This window comes from Jaculus jaculus, chromosome 3 (genome assembly GCF_020740685.1).
Source record: "Jaculus jaculus isolate mJacJac1 chromosome 3, mJacJac1.mat.Y.cur, whole genome shotgun sequence".
Lineage (NCBI taxonomy): Eukaryota > Metazoa > Chordata > Mammalia > Rodentia > Dipodidae > Jaculus > Jaculus jaculus.
This window is the reverse complement of record NC_059104.1, coordinates 164,645,295-164,670,580: the sequence shown is the minus strand read 5'-3', so window position 1 is coordinate 164,670,580 and position 25,286 is coordinate 164,645,295. Positions and strand designations below refer to the sequence as shown.

Genomic DNA, 25,286 nt, shown 5'->3' with positions numbered 1-25,286 from the left:
AGTAACATTATCTTCCCATTGCAGATGACAAGAAGAATCACTTAACTATCCTACTTGTCTCTGAGCCACTCCTAACCCAACTGCTCCTGTATGCTACATGTTAAATTAATCCTTCATCTTACCTTGTCAGCATCTAAAACCATTCTCTGTTCTATATGGATCAAGCCTGTACTGTACAGAATATTCCAAACTTTCCATAATGTTTTCCCAACATGTTCAGTTAATTTCACATACCAGTAACCATTCTATTTATTTATTTATTTATTGAGGCAGGATCTCTCTTTAGCCCAGGTTGGCCTTGAACTTATGGTGATCCTCCTACTTCTGCCTCCACCTCCCTGACCCCGTGCTGGGATTAAAGGCGTTTACCACTATGCTTGGCTAATATTGGTATAGTTTAATTTGCAAAGCCATTTTATAAACTTTAGTTAATCTGACTTCATAGTAAGCTTGTGATGATAAAGAACAGCATTCAAGTCAGCTTATTCAAGTCAGCATGGGATACGAAAGTAGCAAGTCTACAGTTCTGTTTGAACACACAAGCCACCGGCAAGAAACAAGAGCAAGATAAACAGAACAAGATCAACATCCACCCCCACCCTGCTGATGCCCTTTCAGTTACTACCCTACCAAATGTGACTAGCATCACGGCCACTTGCTCCACACAGGATCACAAAGCACAGCCATTTCTGGGTTTGGCTTCTTTCACGAAAAGTTCTACGCGCGAGGCTCATCATGCTGACACACATGCACACGGCACTTTATTTACTGACATTTGCCTTCTCCACTACATCTGCTGGTTTGAGGCTCAAGCTGTTTTGATGTAGGCCAGTCCATTAACCTCAGCCCAGGGAAATTCATTTGATACCTCTTCACTGAGTTCTTATTCTCACTGCTCATCCCATTACATTAGGCAGGCTACGAATGAGGTATTTATTTCCCTCTTGATGGGATGTTCCTCCTCGTTGGAACTATTATAAAGGCTGCAGCTGTGAGCAGTCTTTCACCATATTTCAGTGAACACAAGTATAGATTTTTGCTGTAGACTAAATTGCTGGACTGGATAATATGTGAATACTGGGCCTTAGTAGTAGTGTCATAATTTGAATATGGCTTGTGTCTCCTAAGGACTTGATTGAAGACTTGGTCCTAGGCACTACTACGGGAAAGTGGTGGGGAATGGCTAGAGAAGGTGTCCTTGGGTCATAGAGGCACAAGTTCTTTCTCCTGTGACCCTTTTGCTAGTTCTTGTGAAGGCTGTCAGAAAAGGAGGAAGGACTCATGCAAGCCTCCATGATGCTTGATGGCCCCACTACTGCTCTGAACAGAGGCCAAACCCGTAGGAATGTCTGGTCTTGGACTGAACCTCCAAACTTATGAGCTAAACAAGTATTTTCTTTTTATAAATTAGGTGCCTCAGACATTTCATACGCAAAACAGACTAGTGTATGTCCGGCCAAACAGTTTCAAAGTAACTGTGTCACCTTACACTCCTGCCCGTAGTACAAAAGAGCTGCATTTTCTAACACTGTTACTAGCACTTAGGATTACAGACTTGTTTTAGGCATCTGAATTACTGTTCTCTGTGGTTTTTTATATGTAGTATTTTTAAATGCTATTTTATTTTTATTTGACAGGGTGGGGGTGGGGGAAGGGAGGGAGAGAATGGGTGCGTCAGGGCCTCTAGTCACTGCGAATGAACTCCAGACATGTGTGTCCTCTTGTATGTCTGGCTAATGTGGGTACTGGGGAATTGAACTGTGGTCCTTTGGCTTTGCAAGCAAGTGCCTTAACCGCTAAGCCATCTCTCCAGCCCTCTCTGTGGTTTTAATTACAAGTTTCCCTGTTAACAAATGTGATTGACTATGATCTATTTTTATTTTTAGATTGTTTATTTTTATTTATTTGAGAGTGACAGACAGAGAGATAAAGAGGCAGATAGAGAGAGAAGGGTGTGCCAGGGCTTCCAGCTACTGCAAACAAACTCCAGATGCATGGGCCATCTTGTGCATCTGGCTAACGTGGGTCCTGGGGAATTGAGCCTTGAACCGGGGTCCTCAGGCTTCACAGGCAAGTGCTTAACAACTAAGCCATCTCTCCAGTCCCTGTTTTTGGATTTTTGAGGTAGGGTTTCACTCTAGTTCAGGCTGACCTGGAATTCACTATGTAGTCTCAGGGTGGCCTCGAACTCATGGTGATCCTCCTACCTCTGCCTCCAAGTGCTGAGATTAAAGGTGTGCACCACCATGTCCAGGTTTATGATTTCTTTTTAAAGCTTTTTTTTTTTTTTTGAGGCAAGCCTGACAGTCTGGCCTTTTTTTTTTTTTTTTAAAATGAGTGAGAGTGAGATAGAATGTGTTCACATATGAGAGAGAATTGGTGTGCTGGGGCTTCTAGCCACTGTAATCGAACTCCAGATGTGTGTGTTACCTGGTGCACAATTGCGACCCTGTGCATACATCACCTTGTGTGACTGGCTTATGTGGGATCTGGGGAGTTGAACATGGGTCCTTGGGCTTTACAGGCAAGTGCCTTAACAGCTAAGCCATTTCTCCAGGCCCAATATTTTATTTATTTATTTATTTATTTATTTATATTTTTTAAAAATTATTTATTTATTTATTTATTTCTTTGAGAGAGACAGACACAGAGAGAAAGACAGATAGAGGGAGAGAGAGAGAATGGGCGCACCAGGGCTTCCAGCCTCTGCAAACGAACTCCAGACGCGTGCGCCCCCTTGTGCATCTGGCTAACGTGGGACCTGGGGAACCGAGCCTCGAACTGGGGTCCTTAGGCTTCACAGGCAAGCGCTTAACCGCTACGCCATCTCTCCAGCCCCAATATTTTATTTATTGACAGAGTGAAAGAGGCAGAGGAAGAGAGAATGGGCACACCAGAGCCTCTAGCCACTGCAAATAAACTCTAGATGCATCCACCACTCAGTGAATTGGGTTTACACTGGTACTGGGGAATTGAACCTGAGTTCTTTGGTTTCACGGGCAAGTGACTTAACCACTAAGCCATCACTCCAGTCCCCCCTTACTACTTTTGATCACTGCAGGCTCAACTTATTTTGGTGCATGTCAGTTAATTGATCACAGCCTAGGGAAATTCACTAGATACCCCCTGGTTGAGTGTTCCCCTGTCTAAGCTGACGTCACAGTATATTCTTTACTGAAGGGCTACTAATGCTTGAAGTTTTCTGATGTAACACTAATACATCACTAAAACTAATCTAAGAAATGCAGATACATTTTCAAGAACCTGAATACTTCCTGATGGTCCTGATCTATGTTACGCAAGACTGCTGGGTGGTTCCTTTTCCTAGACACACATGGCAGTAATGAATATTCTTCTCAGAGATGCCACTGGCTTAGGTTGAATATTTGCCATCTGCAATGGGGGGAATTAACTCAGGGACCTAGAATCGGGGACATGTGACATTTTTCCATGTTTGCTTAGATTTTTTTTTATTGGTTCTTTCAAATGATCAAATATATTTGATAACTTCTAAGTTATTCTTACATAGGGCAGTGAAGGAAAACAGGTTACATAACATCAGAGAATCTTAGAGATTGTACCTTAGAAGTCATCTAACCCACTTCTCTGACTGTACTGAGGGAAACACTAAGGCTCAGTAATTAGAGAGCTATGCCTAGGTCATATAGCTAATAAGAGAGTTGAATTTCAAACCCAGAATTAATAGCTCTTAATACAATGTACTTAGTGCTTTTATGGGGGGGGTGGAGAAAAAGAAAGAAATATTACTATAGAAACACACCATTTTACTGTCTTTTACTTCTGGCTCAAGGCTGTAAGTGCAGGTTAAATCTTTACCTATTCTCTTTTAAATCCTTAGAGAAAGTACCTAGGAAACATACCCTATGTTACTTTTTTGGGGGAGGTGAGAGAAGGCAGATTTCGAGATATCTCAACTCTGTAGCCCAGGCTGGCCTATCAGTTACAGAAATCCTTCTGCCTCAACTTCTTCAGTGCTGGGATTGTGTGGGTGAGCCACCATGCCCAGCTTCATACTTTTTCAGACTGCATTGAGTCCCCTAAACAAACTCTCCCAACCCTACTAAAAATCTGTTAAAAAAAATCCTGTTAAAAAATAACATGAAGTATGTTCCAAAGTCTGTGTGTTCACCACTGAAAAACCATAAACTAGGGAGAGAAGCAAATGCTTTATAGAAGTAAGCTGAAAGGAGACATAAATTGCTAGTATAAATGCTACTATCTATGGCTAATATAAATAGCTTTATTGAATGACATCTGAATAATTTATGAGAAGCTAATGCTATAGGAACATAAATTATGGAAGTATACTGAAGTCTCATTATAGTGCTTTCATGGTCTGAGATCGCAGTCTAGGACATACGAGGATAGAACTGCCTTTTATTGATTGATTTATTTATTTTGGTTCTTTTGAGGTAGGGTCTCACTCTAGTCCAGGCTGACCTTGGGCCTTTATACTTCCCTTTACATTGTTGCCCTTACTCACAAATTTAGTGCAAGAACTCTTTTAGCCCTATCCCAGCAACCTCCTTAGCTATTTCCAAAGTGTCTAAGATGATGTTGGATTCCATTCGGCCAACCATTCATCTAGTTATCTCTCCACCCCAATGGATATTAGATGCCTGCTATACCCAAGCCATTATGTTAGGCACTAAGAGTATTTATTCTAGTGAGCAAAAAATAGATCTGTGGATGCTCTGAGCAGGGGAAATATTCATTACTGAGTCATACATGTATGTATAAATTTATACATGTGTTTAAAAAAGTTATGATGGATGAAGAGTTAATAGCTCTGAAAATTAACATGGTGGGTCCACTGCAGCTGACCCAGGTCCACGACTCAGTCTGGAGGGTCAAGGAAAGTTCTGAGGAAATGGTGACTGAGTAGAAATCTGAAGAGTAAGTAAAATTACTAAGGCAAGGAAGACTGTTCAAAACTGAAAAGTAAGCCGGGTGTGGTGGCACACCCCTTTAATCTTAGCATTTGGGAGGCTGAGGTAGGAGGATCACCGTGAGTTTGAGGCCACCCTGAGACCACAGAGTGAATTCCAGGTCAGCCTGGGCTAGAGTGAGACCCTACCTGGAAAAACAAACAAACTGAGGGTGGAAGAAATACTGCATGTCCAAAGTTGAAGAAGGGTAGTAGAGCAATAGGAAGGCAGTGATTGGTTTTAAGAAATGAGATAATGTAGCTGGGTGTGGTGGCGCACGCCTTTAATCCCAGCACAGGGAAGGCAGACGTAGGAGGATTGCTGTGAGTTTGAGGCCACCCTGAGATTCCATAGTGAATTCCAGGTCAGCCTGAGCTAGAGTGAGACCCTCCCTCAAAAAACCAAAGGGGAAAAAAAAAAGAAATGAGATAACAATCAGGTTTGTGTTTTGAAGATATTTACTTTTATTGTATTTGTCTGTCTGAGAGAGAATGAAAAAGAGGGAGGGAGGGGATGGGGGAGGAGGGCGGGCAGAAAGAATATGAGAATGGATACACCAGGGCCTCCAGCTGCTGCAAGTGAACTCCAGAGGTGTGTGCCACTTTGTGCAACAGGTTTTGCATGGCTACTAAGGAGTTGAACCTGGGTTGTTTGGTTTTGCAGCCAAGCACCTTAAACACTAAGCCATCTCTCCAGCCCCATAATTAGGTTTAACATAATTTCTTCTACTCTAACAGACATAAGCAAGAGATGAAAAGAATTTTTTAAAATTTTTATTAGCATTTTCTATGATTATAAAAAAATATCCCATGGTAATTCCCTCCCTCCCCCCCAACACTTTCCCCTTTGAAATTCCATTCTCTATCATATTGAAAAGAATTTTTTATATTTATTTATTTGTAAGCAGAAAGAGATAGAAGAGAGACAGACAGAATGGGTGTGCCAGGGCCTCTAGCCACTGCAAACAGACTCAAGATGCATGCATCACTTTGCATATCTGGCGCCATGTGGGCACTGGGGGATCAAACTTGGGTCATTAGGCTCTGCAGACAGGTGCCTTAACCACTGATCCATCTCTTCAGTATGAGAATTTGTTTTGTTTGTTTTTTCGAGGTAGGGTTTCACTCTAGTCCAGGCTGACCTGGAATTCACTATGTAATCTCAGGGTGGCGTTGAACTCTTGGTGATCCTCCTGCCTCCCAAATGCTGGGACTAAAGGCGTGAGCCACCATGCCTAGTAAGAATTTTCTTTTTTAATGTGTGAAGGCCAAAGGTAAACTTCAGGTCCCTTTCTTTCACTCAATCTCATGTTTTCTCGAGAGTCTCTTCCTCAATCTGGAGCTGCTATCATTCAGCGAGCCCCTGCAGTTCTCTGGTCTCTTCCTGCCATAGACTAGGGTTACAGATGTGTGTTACTACAACCAACTTTTATTAGAAATTTCTACTTATTTATTTGAGAGAGAAGGTGGAGAAGGAAGAGAGGTAGGCAAAGCAGAACCCTTTTACCACTACAGAAGAACACCAGACACATGCTCTACTTTGCACATCTGGCTTTATGTCGGCGCTGGGAAATAAAACTCAGGTCAAGAGGTTTTGCAAGCAAGTACCTTTAACGGCTGAGCCTTCTTTCCAGCTCCAAACCCAGTTTTTCATGTGAGTTTTGGGGAGTTAAGCTTGGTGGTCTCCTGCCCAAGAGGGCCTCATGCTTAAGCGGCAAGTGCTATTAACCACTGAGCCCTCTCCCCAGCCCAGATGAAAAGATCTTAATTTAAAAAGGTAAAAGTGGAGATGGAAGGAAGTGAATGGATATTTAGGAGGTAAAATGTCAGAACCTAGCAATAGCCTGAATATAGGAAGTGAGAGAGGGAAGATTTCTAAGATTACTTAGATATGTAGCATACATAATTATATGAACAGAGAATAATGAAAGAAGACCAAATTTGGTTGGGGGCAGGGAAAGAGAAACCATGGATTCAGTTTTGGATACTGCACTTGACAAGTCTTTGAGATATACAAATGGCAGTCAATGAGGCAGTAAGACATGAGTCCAGAATTAAAAAGAGAAGTCTGGAGCAGACTTCTTTAAAATAAATTTCTGAATTATTTGAGAATAAATTGTAAATGATGGGTACAGATGAAATGACCTGGCAAGAGGAAAGATGACCAAGGACTAAGTCTTGAGGAATTCTGTTGTCTAGTGGATTAGTAGAAAGATCTCTATAGAAGACTATGAAGAATATTTATAATATTTATAAGAATAATTGAGGAGCTGGAGGTATGGTTTAGTGGTTAAGGCGTTTGCCTGGAAGGCCAAAGGACCTGGGTTCAATTCCCCAGGATGCACATTAGCCAGATGCACAAGGGGGTGAATGCATCTGGAGGTTGTTTGCAGTGGCTGGAGGCCCTGGCGCACCCATTCTCTCACTCTCCCCTTTTCTCTGTCAAATAATAAAAAAACATATATATATATATGTACACATATATATTTTTTTAAGGATAACCATTGAGAAAGGCCAGGAAGTAAGAGAATAGAACATGACGAAGTCAGCCGGGCGTGGTGGCACATGCCTTTAATCCCAGCACTTGGGAGGCAGAGGTAGGAGGATCGCTATGAGTTCGAGGCCACCCTGAGACTCCGTAGTGAATTCTAGGTCACCCTGGGCTAGAGTGAGACCCTACCTCGAAAAACAAAAAACAAAAACAAAAAAAAAAAAAAAAAAAAAAAAGAACATGATAAAGTCAAGGGAAAAGTGAGTTTTAAACATAAGAAGTCATTAATGGTACTGAATAATGCTGAGAGGTCCAATCAAATTTGTGGACTTAACATTGTGAAGTTCACTACTGACCCTAATAAGAGCTGCTGCAGTTGGCATGACAGAGGTGGAGCAGTAGATGCAGGATCTAGTCTAAAATGTGACGCCCCACAAACCCTCCCAGACAATTGGGGTTATCATTTGTGAGCAGAGGGACAGAGAGAATGGGGGCATGCCAGGGCCTCCAGCTGCTGCAAACAGACTCCAGATGCATGCGCTACTTTGTGCATCTGGCTTTATGTGGACTGGGGAAATCAAACTCAGGTTGTTAGGCTCTGCAGCGAAGTGCCTTAACCACTGAGTCATCTCTCCAGCCCCAAATTAGGAGTAATCTTGAGGAAGAGTTTAGTTTGGGAAAGCAAAAGTTACTCAGAGATTACAAAATATATACACACTGCTAACTGTACTATTCTTTAAATGTTACACAAACCCAGAAAAGGCTCCATGTGGCTGGGTAACCAGGAGCAGAATCTAAGGGAGTGCAGAACTGAGTGAATGAAAAGTGCTCTATTCAGAGATATTAGATGAATACAGGGTCATTGTGTAGCAGTTGGGAGTGGGGCTAAATCACACTCATCATCTTTGCATTTTAGTTTACTAATGTAATAGAGAAAACTACGCTTTCTGGCAAAACTGTTCCAGGATTTCAAGAGACGGTAGTATGTGGCCAGCACTGTCTTTGTAAAATTTTTGTTTATTTATTTGAAAGAGGGAGGGAGGGAGGGAGAGAGAGAGAGAATGGGCACATCAGAGCTTCCAGCCACTGCAAATGAACTTCAGATGCATGTGACACCTTGTGCATCTGGCTTATGTGGGAACTGGGGAACTGAGCTGAGGTCCTTTTGGCTTTGCAGGCAAGCACCTTAACCGCTAAGCCATCTCTCCAGCCTTTTTTTTTTTTTTTTTTTGAGGTAGGGTCTTGCTCTCTTGCTCTAGCCCAGGCTGACCTGGAATTCATTATCTTGCCTCAGGCTGGCCTCAGACTCACAGTGATCCTCCTACCTCTGCCTCCTAAGTGCTGGGATTAAAGGTGTGTGCCACCATTCCTGGCCTACCACTGTCTGAATAATATTATAAGAGAAAACAGGAAATATATTCAAATAAATAACCTTGTATACTCAGATGGGGACACACGGTTTACTGCCGGGGCATGACTTTCATTTTCAAAAGTAAATGGAAAGTACTAGATAGCAAAGTTTAGTTTTTAGGCCCATTCTAAGATGAATGTATTTATCTCTTGGACTTTCATAAGTAATGATATTAAATATATAACTATTCAATAAATATTTTTTTAAAGTCAAAGTATATTTTTGTATAATGGCCATTTTGTAAGATAAATACGGTGAAAGTTAACAAGTAAAGTAAAATTAAAGATAGAAAAAAAGAATAGAAGAGAAGGGCTGGGGAGATGGCTCAGCAGTTAAAGTTGCTTGTTTGCAAAATCAGCTGGTTCATGTTCCATGTCTCAGCACCCACTTAAAGCTGGATGCCAAGTGGCCAATGGGAGGTGGAATCAAAGAATCTGAAGTATGTTGTGGTCATGCACACATGCATACATAAATGTACATATAAAATTAAAATTAAGAAATTAGAAATAGGGAGAGACTGAAGAGATGAGAGACAGACAAAGCTTGTGATGGACAGAATCTGATTAGACCTCCTTCATCCCTCCATTGCCTTTCCCGCTTCTATTTATAGCCTAGCTCAAAGCACTCTGGTCAAGCCACTGGCTCTTCTGCCTGATTGTAACACGGGCACCATCCACTGCCGCGTGAGCTTCCCTTCCAGGAGTCTCCCAATCGTCACTGAACCCGATGGTTAACTGGTATTGGCCACACACTGATCTCAGCTGCTCAAACAAAAACAAAAGCAAAATGAAACGCATACTTGCATGTGTTAAACTAAGGACTCACTGTGAAGGAAATGAAAAAGCATGCTTATAAATCATTGCAGTCTGTGGGAGGAGGTACCTTCATTAAACTATCATTTATAAAGAAGAGTGATGGACATAACTTAAGCAGATTTAAGCTAAGTTAAATTAAATCAAGGGAAAACCCCATACTCTGAGATAACAGACCTTTATTAAATATTGTTTTTTCTTACTGTATGTGGGGGGCCACCTTCATTATGCCTCATGTAGAATGGCTTGATCGCTAGTGGATAGTCAGTGACGAAGACTGGTACGCTGCCACAGTGCTTCACCAGGTACTTCTCGTGTTCAGTCTGCAGATCAGTGCCCCACTGCGATGAGAAAAAGGAGGGCAGGGCTGAAATACCTGCACATGAAAATAACAGGGATCACTTCTCTCCCTGGGGCTCAGTAATGTGTGGACATGACCAAGAAGGTTACACAGCTGACTAAACTAAAAGGAAATTCTTGCTAACAAGAACAGCAAAGGCCTGGAAAGATGAAAGCAGAACCCAGTAGATAAACACCAGTGTTTTTGCTCTCCTCCCCCTTTTCAGGAGCAAGTGGCCAGCACAGGCAGGAAAACAAAGCACTTTCCAAAGGGATAAAATTGAGGCAGTACTGTGGGTTTTATTAATGCTGCTGGGAGATTCTCCCCACTCGCTGTTCTAAGTCTCAGGAAATTAAATGGCACAAGATAATATTCCTAATATTGTGCCTATCTTTTGCTAGATGGCTTTTTACTAGTGAATTACTTTGAATAAAAGAGCCACTCATATGAGATGCTCCTTGGTGAATATGTAATATCACAGCTCCATTTATTTATTTAGTAAATACTAATGTGCCTATTAAATTCTATGATAGGCATTGAATATGGTAGTAAAAAAGAAAAGGTTATCATTCCTGGCTTTATGAAGCTTCCACAGCAGGAGACAAACTGACAATTACACAAAGAATCAATTGATTATAAAAACAAAACAAAACAAAACAAAACAGGCAGAAAGGGGGCTGGAGAGATGGCTTAGCAGTTAGGGTGCTTGTCTGCAAAGCCTAATAACCCAGGTTCGATTCCCCAAGAACCATATAAAGCCAGATGCACAACGTGGTACATGCATCTGGAGGCCCTGGCATGCTTATTCTTTCTCTCTCTATCTGCCTCTTTCTCGCTCTCAAATAAAATATTAACAACAATAACAACAAAGAACCCCCCCAAACCAAACCAAACCAAACCAAACCAAACCAAACCAAACCAAACCAAAAACAGGGCTGGAGAGATGGCTCAGTGGTTAAGGTGCTTGCCTGCAAAGCTAAAGGTCTGATTCCCCAGGACCCAGGTAAGACAGATGCACAAAGTAGCACATGCGTCTTGAGTTGGTATGCAGAGGCTGGAGGTCCTGTCATGCCCATTTTCTCTCTGCCAAATAAACAAATAAACTAAAAACAACAACAACCTCCCCCCCAAAACAACAACAACAAAAAACCCCAAACCACTTGCTATTTCCTAGCACTTGGAAGGTATAGCAGGAGGGTCAGGATTTCAAGGTCATATTGCATAGTAAGTTTGAGGCCAGCTGGGACTATATGAGACTGCCTCAAAATCCACAAAAGTAAACAACAACAACAACAAAATGACAAGTTACTATTAAAAATGAATGAAAGAGCTAGGTGTAGTGGTGCACCCCTTTAACCCCAGCACTCAGGAGGCTGAGGTAGGAGGACTGCCGTGAGTTTGAGGCCACTCTGAAAACTACATAGTGAATTCTAGGTCAGCCTGGGCTACAGTAAGAGACTACTTCAAAAAACCAAAAAAGGAAGCCAGGCGTGGTGGCGCACGCCTTTTATCCCAGCACTCGGGAGGCAGAGGTAGGAGGATCGCCGTGAGTTCAAGGCCACCCTGAGACTACACAGTTAATTCCAGGTCAGCCTGGATCAGAGAGAGACCCTACCTCGAAAAACCAAAAAAAAAAAAAAAAAAAAAAAAAAAAAAAAAAAAAAACAAAAACAACCCCCCCAAATAATGTACAGAAGGTAAAAGAATGTACAAAAGCATCTGACGAGCAGGGATGGGACTAGCAACAGGGACAGCCTAGAGACAAAGGCAATGCGTTCTCTGTAATACCTCACTACTTCCACTCGTATAGCACATCTTCCCCTTCTCTACTTTAAACTTGTATAAACAATAAAACACTTTGAAAAAACTATCTTAGGTTTGTCTTCTTTAGAAATACAGATTAGCTTATATGTAACAGCTACATACAAACAAAAATTTAAAACTGTCCTCGATTCTACAATGATAAATAAAAATATTAAATTCTCCAACTGAATAAAGTATGTGAGGGTTTTGACATGGCAGGTTTTTCTGTTACAATTAGTATGACTGTTGCTCTCTGACTTCATTCATTATCTGCTTCATCAGCCACGGCCCGGGAGGGTCCTGGACCGCTGCTTCGCACAGCTTTCCGGGGCGGTACCAAAACCAATCAGACAACTTAATGGAAGATAAAAATGAGAGCTGAATGAACACGCCACTAATGCAGAAAGGGGAGCAGTTACACTGCCAGTATGTTTCTCTATCCCCATCTTTGTTTGATGCAAATCAAAACATACAATTGGCAATTTAGTTTATGTGCAAATAAAGGAATGGGCAAAGGGAAAAAACAAGGAATAAGAAAACTACCATGGTGATCACGATGTGGTGCATCAAACTGCAGTTCTTGACAATGGATTCTTGGTCTGCAGGAACAGACCTCTGGGGTCGTATTGGACACCTCCTCTGTGGCTGGCTCACACACTGTACTTCACAGTCCAGTTCGACATGAGCAGGTGTGGCTGTCTCATATTGAAATCTGATCTGCTTCCCTGATGAGCCCTGGCACTCACAATAAGCTTTCATTAATTTACTAAGTGGTCTGTGCTTCTTAATCTGAAACTGTATCACACCCAGTCTGCCCCACCACCTTCAAATTAGTATGAATGTTCTCGGTCTTGACTCCTCGTTTGGAGTGTGTATGTGTGTGCTTGCACGTGCATGCGGAATTTCTCATTTTCCTTGTTCAAGGCTATATTCTCCAGGCTAGCTTGTCTACAAGTTTCATGCAAATTCTCCTGTCCTACTTCCCATCTCATGGCTGGTGTCAGGATTACAGAAATCCAACACGGCTTCTGACTGTCATGTGGAGTCTGCGGATTCAAACTCCGGTAGGCAGGCTAGAGTGGCTAGTGCTTTATGAATGAGCCAGTCCTTCACTGAGCGACTGATTCACTGGAAAGCATGGAAGCCTCACGGACAAGGAACCAGGTGAGCACCAGATGGGGCACACGAACAGCGTGCAGGTGGCAGGAAACACAGCAGCAGCAGTGGGAAGCATGGCTGCCGGCCTGGGAACACTCAAATACTGGGAAACACTGGAATGGGAAGGAGAAGACTTGCTTCTAACATTGTGTGCTTGCAGTGATGGGCATCAAAAAAACATACAAAAAGGCAGCCTAGTTTCCTGGTCCCAGTTCCCCTGCTACTGGCTTGGGGATGCCTGGACCCTTGCTGCAAAAGCAGGCCCCTAGCTCTGCCTTCCTGACTGAACTGTCCTCGGGTCCCCAGCTCCTAGATCCTCTGCTCCAGAGGGTGCACATATGAAGTGAGTTGGGCACTGTCTCTGGTCCCTTCTCCACGCCCCAGTTCCCTGGTCCTACTTCTCCTGCTGTAGGCTTGAGCAGGTCAGGTCCCTGCGTGTGCTGCAGAAGCAGGCCTTTTGCTCTGGTTTCCTGATTGACTGGCCCCTGGGTACCCAAATCCCTATTTCCCTGAGCCAGAGGGCGAATGGGCCACTGTAGGAGCTGGTCTCTTGCCCCTGGCTACCTAGCTTCTTGGCTCCTGGTTCCCCAACACCTGATCCCCATGTACTGAAGAGTGCATGCAAATGGAGTGACTAGGCCAGATCTCCCAGTTCCCTACCTCCTAGGTCCCCAGGTGCCTTTGATGTACTTGCAATCTCCACATCTGCAGTTATAACCCTGTCATATACCAATCCAGTTAAGATTTAAAACAGAACACTCACTGAAGATCCTACAAGGACAAATACTTGTTTCCTCCTCAACAAAACAGAATGTTTTCCCAAGATGAATAGACCACAATGCAATAGAACCAACATAACTCAAAAAACTGAGAGATCTCTGCCAAAGATGCCTAGTCCCACAATGGAAGCCTCCAATGAAGTCACAGAGAAATCAGCAGAAACTGAATCCCAAAATGAAAACACAACAAGCAAGTTATGTGACCTTGATCAAAAGAACTACTGAACTCTAGAAGCAAGTCATCAAAAAACCAACAATCACATAAATGAAATTGAGTGAAATCAGCTCTTAGAGCACTCAGCTTTTGTCACTAGACTTGACTTAACTGAAGAAAACCATAGAAACCTCAAAAGAGATATAAATGAAGTGAAGGCGAGTCAACAAATGGAAGATCTCAATGACCAGCTGATTAAGCTGAATGTGAATTCCAGAAAGCATCAGACCTTTAACTGAAATTGTATCTCAAAAAAGAGATGAACATGATGTAAATTAACACAACAGAAAACAGAAAATCAAATAGAGCTTTTAAAAGCCTCTCTAGAACCTCTCATTAACAGTTACTCTTGTGGAAGACAGAATCTCTGGGTTGGATGACAAGACAGAATAATGGACAGAGAAATGACTGGGAGTCCAAAAACTTTCCTAAGTCCAAAAAAAAAAAAAAAAAAAAAAAAAACAAACAACAAACACAAATCATGGACACAGAATAAGAGGGAACAGTGGGATACCCTTAAACAACCAGATATCCATATACCATGGGCATACCAGAAAGAGAGAAAATCCAGGCTAGAGGCATAGAGAACATATTCAAAAAAATTACTGAAGAAAAAATTTTCCAATCTTGCAAAAGAGAGGACCATCTAGATTTAAAAACAAAACAAAACAACAACAACAAAACCTCACAGAACACAAAACTGACAGGGTCAAAGAAGAAACTCTCTAAGGAACATCGTAGTTAAATCTCTTTTTTTAAAAAAATTTTTTTTATTTATTTGAGAGTGACAGGCAGAGAAAGTAGGAAAGAGAGAAAAAATGAGAGAGAATGGGGGTGCCAGGGCCTCCAGCCACTGCAAACGAACTCCAGATGCATGTGCTTCCTTGGGCATCTGGCTAACGTGGGTCCTGGGGAATTGAGCCTCAATCCGGGGTTCTTAGGCTTCACAGGCAAGTGCTTAACTGCTAAGCCCTCTCTCCAGCCCTAAAACTCTTTTTTTTTTTTGGTTTTTCGAGGTAGGGTCTCACTCTGGTCCAGGCTGACCTGGAATTAACTCTGTAGTCTCAGGGTGGCCTTGAACTCATGGAAATCCTCCTACCTCTGCCTCCCGAGTGCTGGGATTAAAGGCGTGCGCCACCACGCCCGGCTTCCCTAAAACTCTTAACAAAGAGAGAACACTAAAAGTAGCACGAGAGAAACAACTCACTACATACAAAGGTAATCCCATCAGAATTACCTCTGATTTTTCAATGGATACCCTGAGAGAAGGGTCTGGAATGGAATACTTCAAAGTCTAAAAATCTATGGTGTCCAACTCAAGCTGCTGTACCCAGTGAGAGTATCCCTCATAATAGATGGTGAAAAACTTTCCATGAAAAAGGAAACTCTATGATTATATGAACATAAAGCCAAACCTATAGAGAGTACTTCAGGGAATACACACAGAAGAGTCAAACAACCAATCTCAAGAGCATACAAGACCACAATAACCAAAACTAAAGATGGTTCAAAAAGTGCAAAGTCCATGAAGGCACCAAAACTCATGAAGTACTCCATCATGGTAGGGATTAAATCAAACCTCATAGTTATAACCTTAAACATTAGTGGTCTTAATTCACCCATCAAAAGACACAGTTAACAGGATGGATCAGAAAAATTGACTGTTCTCTCTGCTGTCTTCAAGAAACCCACCTCACCACTAAAGACAGATACCTTCTCAGAGTGAAAGATGGAAAACAATATTCCAAGCAAATAGAGATAAACAAGCAGGTGTTCCTATATTAATATCCAATAAAATAAACTTCGAACCAAAAATAATCAAAAAGGCCAAAGAAGGCCACTTCTTATTTACAAGGTGAGGACATCACAATCATACATCTATATGTATCAAAAACAGATGTACCATAAAACCTGTAAAGGTGATTAATTCCTTTAGCAAAGTGTTCGGATACAAAAATCAATATACAAAAATCAGTAGCTTTTCAATATGCAAAGGACAAACACACAGAGAAAGAAACCAGTGAGGCTGTCCTATTTCAATAGCAACAAAAAATTAAATACCTTGGAATAACACTAACCAAGGATGTAAAAGACCTATATAATTAGAACATAAAAAACCTCAAAAAAAGAAATCAAGGAGGACTTGAGAAGATGGAAAGACCTCCCATGCTCCTGGATACAGGTAGAATTAATATTGTGAAAATGGCAATTCTGCTAAAAGCAATACACAGATTTAATGCAATAACAATAAAAATTCCAGCACCATTCTTCAGAGATGGAAAAAATGTTCTCAAAATTCATATGGAATAGCAACAGGCCTTGGATACCCAAATATATCCTCAGCAAAAGAAACACCTCTGGAGGTATCATCATACTTTATCTAAAGCTATATTACAAAGCCATAGTAACAAAAACAGCATGGTACTGGCATAGAAACAGAAATATAGAGCAATGGAACAGAGTTTAAGACCCAGACCTTAGGTCAAGTAACTACAGCTACTTGATCTTTGACAAAGGTGCCAATAATATAGATGGGAAACAAGACAGCATCTTCAACAAATGGTGCTGGACAAATTGGATAACCACGTGTAGACAAATGAAACAACCCACTTCAACTCACCATACACAAAAATCAAGTTTAAATGGCTCCAAAGACCTCAATATAAGACCTGAAACTCTTCTACTGGAAGAAAAAATAGGAGGAACTCTCTATGATATAGGACTCCAGTAGCCCAGGAAATAAATTAAAAAAAATCATTCAACCAATGGAATCTCATGAAGTTAAAAAGCATTTGCACAAACAAACATACCATAAGCAAAACCAATAGATTACCCACTGAATGGGAGAAAATTTTCTCCAGTTGTACCACTGACAGAGGCCTAATATCTAGAATCTACAAAGAACTTCTAAACAATTAAAAAAAATCCAACAACCCACTCTAAAAATGAGGCAGAGAACTGAATAGCAGTTCTCAGAGGAAGAAATACAAATGGCTAAAACATACTTAAGAAAATGATCAACATTCTTAAACATAAGAGAAATACAAATTAAAACAAATATGAGATTCCACATTACTCCTATAAGGATAGCAAGCATTAAAATATCAAACAAATGTTGGGAAGGATGTGCAGAAAGAGGAACCCTCACCCACTGTTGGTGGGAATATAAACTTGTAAGAACTGAATCAACCCAAGTGCCCATGATTGTATGAACAGATGAAGAAGTTGTGGTACATTTACACAATGGAATTCTACTCAGCAGTAAGAAAAAACAATACAATGAAATTTGTAGAAAAACGGACACACTTGGAACAGATTATACTCAGAGAACTCACACAATCACAGAAAGAAAAACACTGCATGCATACTCTCACTTATCTGTGGTTCCTAACCTGGACCAGCTCAAGTTGCTGACATACCTGCTAGGCAACTCAAGGCCCAGACAATAGGGATGGAAAGGTTTTGGGGGAGGGAAAGGGAAGAGTGGGGGAAAACAAACGCAAAACTAAATTCAAAATGAACTGGTACCATAGGAACCTTTATCCTTGAAGATAGTCAAAAAGATAAAACTCTCATCAGGAGTAAGGGGGGAGCACCTGAAAAGAAGGGCCCTGGAGAGAATGAGATAAAGGCTAACCTAAAAAAAAAATTATTTTTCTCTGGCCTGTACCAGAAATCAGTTGCTACCCAAAATGAGTTGTTCATTGGAGACCTACAAGGTCCCCAAAACAAGATAGGTTTCTGTCAAAGCACTTGATTATCTGCCTGAGGCAAAAGGTTAAGACCCTATTGCTGATGACACCATATGCAGCCAACAAAGAGCATGGAGAGACCTGGGTGGAATCTGGAAGAGCGCCAGTCAGTCCCCAGATGGCCTGTCTCAAACAAGAAAGCGCTACATGAGCTACTGGGGGAAAACGGCCAACAATGGTCTGCGCAACCAGAGGTCTAAGCTACTCAAGCAAACATCCTGACAGGATGTACACACCAGCGCAACAGGGGCACACAGCCTTGATGGGTAACCGATACCTTTCTGATTGGCTAAGAGATCTGTTCAGTATAAAGGAACCCATCTCTGGAATTGGGAACAAGATCAGAATCCTATGGAGACAAAGATTATGTTCTCCAGTGTCAAGCCTTTACTAGTTTTTGGCTAAAAGAGGGGTTACATACATCAAATTCTCCCTAAATTAATAATGCTTACCCCAGTTAAATTATGCTGACTTCACTCTCCATTGGAGAATCTGTTCTTTTTCAGAAGGTAGCGAGACCCAAGGAGATAAACTACCCTCACACTTCAGCCAAGCCACAGCTGAAACAACAGAGGATTTGGGAAGATGAGCAAGAATGCTGCTTCCATGCTGTTCTTGATAACCAGTGCCAAGGTGAAGGAGACAGACCCTGCGGATGCTTAACACCTACCAACGTAGAGATCCAGAGGCTCCTAAGTAGAACATCACTGAAGTAGACTGAAAACTCACCCGCCACTGCTCAGGGAACTTTGTGGAAGAGGAGGAGGAAAGATTGTAAAATACACAGGTTGAGACGTCATGCCCAGAGGCATTCCCTCCCCCCCTAAAAAAATGAGTGCTACTCCTACAACGCATAACCCACAACCTCATGGGGAATACCTGCAAACCCACTGAGGCGGGTCCCCAGAGGAATGGAGGCAGGGACGAGGCAAAGAAGAAGGTGCTAACACATGATGCATCCATACAAAATGTTGTTAATAATAATAAAAAAGCAAAGCAAAACAAGCCAACAAAACCCCATTTTGAGTAGCTCAAAATTAAAGGCTCCAGCTGGGCATGATGGCACACGCCTTTAATCCCAGCACTTGGGAGGCAGAGGTAGGAGGATCACTGTGAGTTCAAGGCCATCCTGAGACTACCTAGTGAATTCCAGGTCAGCTTGGGCTAAAGTGAGACCCTATCTTGAAAAACAAAAAAACAAAAACAAACAAAAAGAAAAATTAAAGGCTCCAAAAAGTTCAAATGGAAAGCAAACAGGCTGAATGTGTTAATTTGTTGCTTAAGTGTATTTTGTAACTTAAAAAAAAAAATTTAATTTTTATTTATTTGACAGAGAAAGAGGGAAAGAGAGTGAGAGAATGGGTGTACCAGGGCCTCCCACCTCTGTAAATGAACTCTAGACATATGCGCCCCCTTGTGCATCTGGCTAATGTGGATCCTGGGGAAGTGAACCTGGGCCCTCTGGCCTTGTAGACAAACACCTTAACTGCTAAGCCATCCCTCCAGGCCATATTTTGTAACTTTTTGTCAATTAACTTTTAAAAAATATGTGTTGTTTTTTTGGAAGTAGGATCTTGCTGTAGCCCAGGCTGTATGTAGTCTCAGGGTGGCCTTGAATTCTCAGCAATCCTCCTACCTCTGCCTCTGGAGTGCTGGAATTAAATGCATGTGCCATCACTCCGGGCTGATTATCATTTTTGCTTTAGATTTTCATCTTCCTAATCTTGGCAGACCCTTATATAGTAGCTCTTTAATTATTGTAATTCCAAATAATATAATTCTGTTTTGACATTATTTTTTATCTCAACAAAGTCCAAAAAACACCAAAGCACACAGATAAGAAAATAATACACATCATGATAATAAAAGAAATGAAGTTACTTTCATAAGGAAGGTATGGACAATAGACAAGCCCCCCCCCCTCCACACACACTGTATAATACCTTCGGGGTAAAGGTGAAGTTCTGGGATGCTTGCTCTAAGATTTCTACTGCCTCCGTATAAGAAATGCTAGAAGAAAACAAGGTAAAGGCAGAGAAAGGTTAACACAATGGGCTGCTCTAAACCTGGCCATTTTAAAATGAGGAAAGCCAGCAGTGTATGAGGTCATGAATGAGTACTGCGTAATTGGAATTAATGCTGGTCTAATCTTATGGAAGTCTGATCTGCATACGGAGAAGCGGTCCTTCAATAACACCACTCCTGATCAACACACAATGCATGCACAGAGAGATGGTCTCTTAAGCAATAGCTCCTTTAAACCCATGTTATGTCAATGTCCTCCTAAAAGGTATAAAATACTGAGGCTCGGGCTGGAGAGATGGCTTAGCGGTTAAGCGCTTGCCTGTGAAGTCTAAGGACCCCGGTTCAAGGCTCGGTTCCCCAGGTCCCACGTTAGCCAGATGCACAAGGGGGCGCACGCGTCTGGAGTTCGTTTGCAGAGGCTGGAAGCCCTGGCACGCCCATTCTCTCTCTCTCCCTCTATCTGTCTTTCTCTCTGTGCTCTTGCTCTCAAATAAATAAAAAAAAATTTAAATAAAAAAAAATACTGAGGCTCTAAAAGCAGAAGACTTCCTAAAAATTGTCATTCACTCATTATTTATGCAACCAACAAATCGGTATTTCACACTTATTGCACTAAAAATAGAAAACAAAAAAGAGGGGCTAGAGAGATGGCTTAGTGATTAAGTGATTGCCTATGAAGCCTAAAGACCCAAGTTCTAGGCTCTATGTCCCTAGTATCCAATGTAAGCCAGATGAACAAGGGGGCGCATGCATCTGGAGTTCGTTTGCAGTGCATGGAGCCATGGTGTGCCCATTCTCTCTCTCTTTCTCTGCCTCTTCTCTACCTGTCTCTCTCGCTCTCAAGTTAAAAAAAAAAAAAAAAAAAAGCTCCTATCTTCATAGAGCCAAAGGTGTGTGTGTCTGTGTGTGTTGAGGGGAGAGGAAGTCAGGTAGACAAGTAAATGGGGAGAAAACAAATAATACAATGACAGGCACCATTATGCTATAAAGAAAAAATACAATGCGGTAAGCAGACTGAGGGCAATTGGGGGCCATTTCAGAGAAGAGGCTCAAGAAGGGCCTCGCTAATTGATGACATTTGAACAGCAATTGAAAAAAGAACTATATAAATATGCAGGAGGAATATTCCAGGCAAAAGGAACAGCAAGTACAAGGGCCTTCAGTGAGGAACAGTTTGGCCTGCTAAAGGAACAAAAAGGTCAGTGTGACTAGAGCACACTGAGCAAGGAGAAGGATGCCGGGAAATTGGAGAGAAATGGCAGTCAGAAGTCAGATCATGTGTACTTTTTCAGGCCATGGTAAAGGGCTTGGTAATATATTCTGAGCACTGAAAGACTTTTTAAAATTTAGCTATGTGATAGGTGGTATAACTACATGGTTTAAGAGTGCCCATCACAGTCTTCTGCTTTACCAAGTGAGCTGTTGAAGGATTCATAACTATCCACACAGTTGAAAAATCACCGGAACACATGGGTGTGGGGCTGGTGCCTGTAGTCTGAAGGGCTGAGGTGGGAGGACCGTTTGAGCCTAGGAGCGCAAGGCGGTTCTGGGCAAGACAGTAAGACTGGCAGCAAGGAAAGAGACAAGAGAGCATACGATCCCTATTCCACAGCCACCTCAGTTCTCTCCTTTCATAAATTTGTTTCATGTGTATCCTTTGAGAAGATTAAACTTTCCTGGATTTTTAAAAAAAATATTTATTTATTTGCAGAGAGAGAGAGAGAGAGAGAGAGAGAGAGGGAGGGGGAGACAGACAGACAGAGACAGACAGACAGAGAGGGAGGAGACTGGGCATGCCAGGGCCTCCAGCCACTGAAAACAAGCTCCAGACACATGTGCTCCTTGTGCATCTGGCTTACATGGGTCCTGAGGAATTGAACCTGGATCCTTTGGCTTCACAGGCAAATGCCTTAACCATTAAGCCATCTCTCCAGCCCAACATTCCTGGATTTTAACACGTTAATACCTACATTTTAGTAAATGTCAGGGCATGCACACCATATACACTTGGTACATGTGAAGGGAATGTGCATGTATGTATATTCATGTATGTTTGTGTGTGACTCACGTATGCATGAATGAGAAGGCCAGAGGGCAACTTTGGCTGTCATTTCTCAGGAATACCAGCAACTTCCTTTAAGACGTTCACTGGTGTGGAGCTCACCCATTAGGCTAGGCTAGCTGGCCAGCGAGTTACCAGGATCTAGCAGTCTCCACCTCCCCAGTGCTGGGATTTCAGGTGCATGCTGCCATACCTGGAGGTTTACATGTGTGCTGGCGACCACAGTCATGCTTGTGAAGATAGCTCTTTACCAAATGACACATTTCCTCAGATCTCCATATGCATTTCTTTCACTTTACTCAACGATACACACACACATGCACCAGAGTCTTTTGTCACTGCAAATGAATGCCTGTCTGGCTTTACATAAATGGTTAAGCAATTGAACTTGGGTCAACAGGCTTTGTAAGCAAGTACCATTAACTACTGAGCAGACGGCATCTCCCCAGCCCCTTGTTTCAACTTATTTTATTTGAGAGAGAGAGGAGAGAAAAGAGAGAGAATGGGTGTGTGCCTTGCATTTGCGTCACCTTGTGCATTGGACTTATGTGGGATCTGGAAAGAGATTGAACACGGGTCCTCAGGCTTTGCAGGTAAGTGCCTTAAATGCTAACCTGTCTCCTGCCCCAAATTTTGCAAGTTTTATGTATCCTGAAAGATTTCACTAAATTTATTGGGCTTTTTTACAGAGTCATATAAATGTATATACAGCAGTTACATGAAAATAGTTTCCGTGCAAACCGCGAGGAAAATACTATAATAGTATCTTGAATTATTTTAAAAAATAAACCCAAACTTTACAACCTGAACTTTAGACTAACAAAATAATTTTCCCAGTACAAACTTATGTTCTGAAGTAAAAATGAATTTCTTACCTATACAAGCTAACTGGAAAGAATTGTCTTATAAGAGAAATCCAGTCCCTAGTCTACATCCTCACAGGTTTTGATATGAGAATTCTATCCAAATTAAAGTTTCCAAGGTAGCCAGGCATGGTTGCGCACATCTTTAATCCCAGTACTCAGGGGGCAGAAGTAGGAGGATCACTGTGAGTTGCAGGCCACCCTGAGACTGCATAGTGAATTCCAGGTCAGTCTGGGTCAGAGTGACACCCTACCTTGAAAAAAAAGAAAAACCCAAGGTAATAATGGTAGGTAATTTCTGAGGTGATACGGGTGGTGGTAGTGTTGATGTTTGGTGCAATGATAGTTTAAAAGTGAGTATTCTACAGTGGGAAGTGGAAGCTAAGAGAGAATATGAGTAACAATATGAGTAATTTGCCAATGATCACTCAGGAAAAGTAAAAAGCTGACTCCAAGGTCTAAGCTTTTTTTTGTTGTTGTTTTGTTTTTGTTTTTTGAGTAGGGTCTCACTCTAGCCTAGGCTGACCTGGATTTCACTATGCAGCCTCAGGGTAGCCTGGAACTCAAGGTGATCTTCCTACCTATGCCTCCTGGAGTGATAGGATTAAAAGCACATGCTACCATGCCCACCTCCAGGGTCCAAGTTAATTCCCGAAAGGCTCACAGTGTCGTATCTTCCATCAAAAGGAAAAATAACCAACTCTGAGTTCTTCTGAGTCTATCATTTACTAGTAACAGAAATCACCTCAACTTAGTAAAAGAACATTATGTGTTTAGTAATGTGTTACACAAGCATTCAAAAACTGTTTGTACTCATATTTTGTCAGCAGTTCTTTCCTGCCTGTACATTCTATTATTCTATTCTATCTATTCATTTATGTGATCTACCAATTACACTGAAAACTTTATCAAGAACACTGAAATAGGAAGCAGCAGGCTCCGGTGCTGTTAGTATGCTACTGTCTCATTATTAAGAAACGATGGTGCTCTAAATATCTCTTGTGGGAATAAATATCTCCTCTACTCCACTCCCCTCCCACCTTAACTTAGGGCATAGCTTTCAAGTTCAAATTACAGTTTTGACACTGGATATGCTTAATGGACTTCAACAAGTATTTCTACTAAGATTTTTCTTGATATGGATAGAGTATTTCTTCCCTTTTCTAGACATTGTTTCTGAAAGTGCTTTGAGGAAAAGAGGAAGAGGCATTGCGGTACAAGACACAGCATCAAAGTACCTTCAGATTTCAAATGCTTCCTTGCTAAATGAAGAAAAGGCATCATTCTAATAAATAACACTACTCTAAAGAGACCATTATTGCCATTCTCTGCCTCAAATTCACAGAGAAATGAGAAGGAAATAAAGAAGGTAAGTACTCTATATTTTTCAAATTTTAATATTGTAAGGGAAATGCACAATAATTGAATTTTACCTACATTCCTGTTTCAGAAAGGTTAACTTAGTCCACTAAAGGGCTGTGTATGTGTGTGTTTCTGTGTGTGTTTTGCAATTATAGCCATGAACCATCATGGCCAGTTTTATGTAGTGTTGGGATTCAATCCAGGACCTTGTGTATGCTAGGAAGGCAATCTACCTGTTAAAACTACATTCATTTTTATTTTTTTTTTAAAATCATTTATTTATTTATTTGAGAGCGACAGACACAGAGAGAAAGACAGATAGAGGGAGAGAGAGAGAATGGGCACGCCAGGGCTTCCAGCCTCTGCAAACGAACTCCAGACGCATGCGCCCCCTTGTGCATCTGGCTAACGTGGGACCTGGGGAACCGAGCCTCGAACCGGGGTCCTGAGGCTTCACAGGCAAGCGCTTAACTGCTAAGCCATCTCTCCAGCCCTCATTTTTATTTTTATTTTCTTTTGAGGCAAGCCTAACAAACTGGCCTTTTATTTCTTATGTAAGAGAGGACCAGCAAGAGCGAGAGAAAATGGGCATGCGCCCCCTTGTGTGCATGTGTGACCTTATGTGCTTGTGTCACTTTGTACGGCTGGCTTACATGGGATTTGAAGAGCTGAGACATGAATCCTTAGGCTTTGCAGGCAAGCACCTTAACTTCTAAGCCATCTCTCAAGACGTACATACATTTTAAAACAATTTTATTTATTTATTTGAGAGGGAAAGAGACAAGAGTACGGGCATGTCAGGGCTCTTTCCTGCTGCAAGTCAACTCCAAACAGATGCCATATGCACCACTCTTGTGTCTGGCTTTATGTGGGTTTTGGGGAATTGAGCCCCAGCAGGCAGGATTTGTAAGCAAATGCCTTTAACCACTGAACCATCTTCCAAATCCTCTATATATATTTGTTGTTTGTTTTCAAGTTAAGGTCTCACTTTAGCCCAGGCTGACCTGGAACTCAACTCTGTAATCCCAAGCTGTTCAAATCACAGTGCCTCCCTAGTGATCAAAGGCATGCAAAGCCATGCCAGGCGACCCCCAGTAATGTATATATGTATCATATATATAGTTTTATTTCAAGGTAGGGCTCCACTCTAGCCCAGACTGTCTTGGAACACTCTTTGTAGTACAGACTAGCCTCAAACCCACAGCAATCCTCCAACCTCTGTCTCCAAAGAGCTGAGATTAAATGCATGTGTCACCATACCTGGCC

The 25,286-nt window shown here is 41.8% G+C and overlaps 1 protein-coding gene across 1 annotated transcript in view; it reads right to left on the bottom strand.

The window, feature by feature from the left end:
• Positions 1-25,286, bottom strand: part of Nars2 (asparaginyl-tRNA synthetase 2, mitochondrial) — a 107,448-nt gene that overhangs the window by 20,023 nt on the left and 62,139 nt on the right. Inside the window, exons 6-7 of the mRNA XM_045146528.1 lie at positions 19,652-19,718; positions 9,866-10,003 (exon numbers count right to left, since the gene is read on the bottom strand). Coding sequence (XP_045002463.1) covers positions 9,866-10,003; positions 19,652-19,718 — 205 coding nt within the window. The remainder of the gene's footprint in view (positions 1-9,865; positions 10,004-19,651; positions 19,719-25,286) is intronic.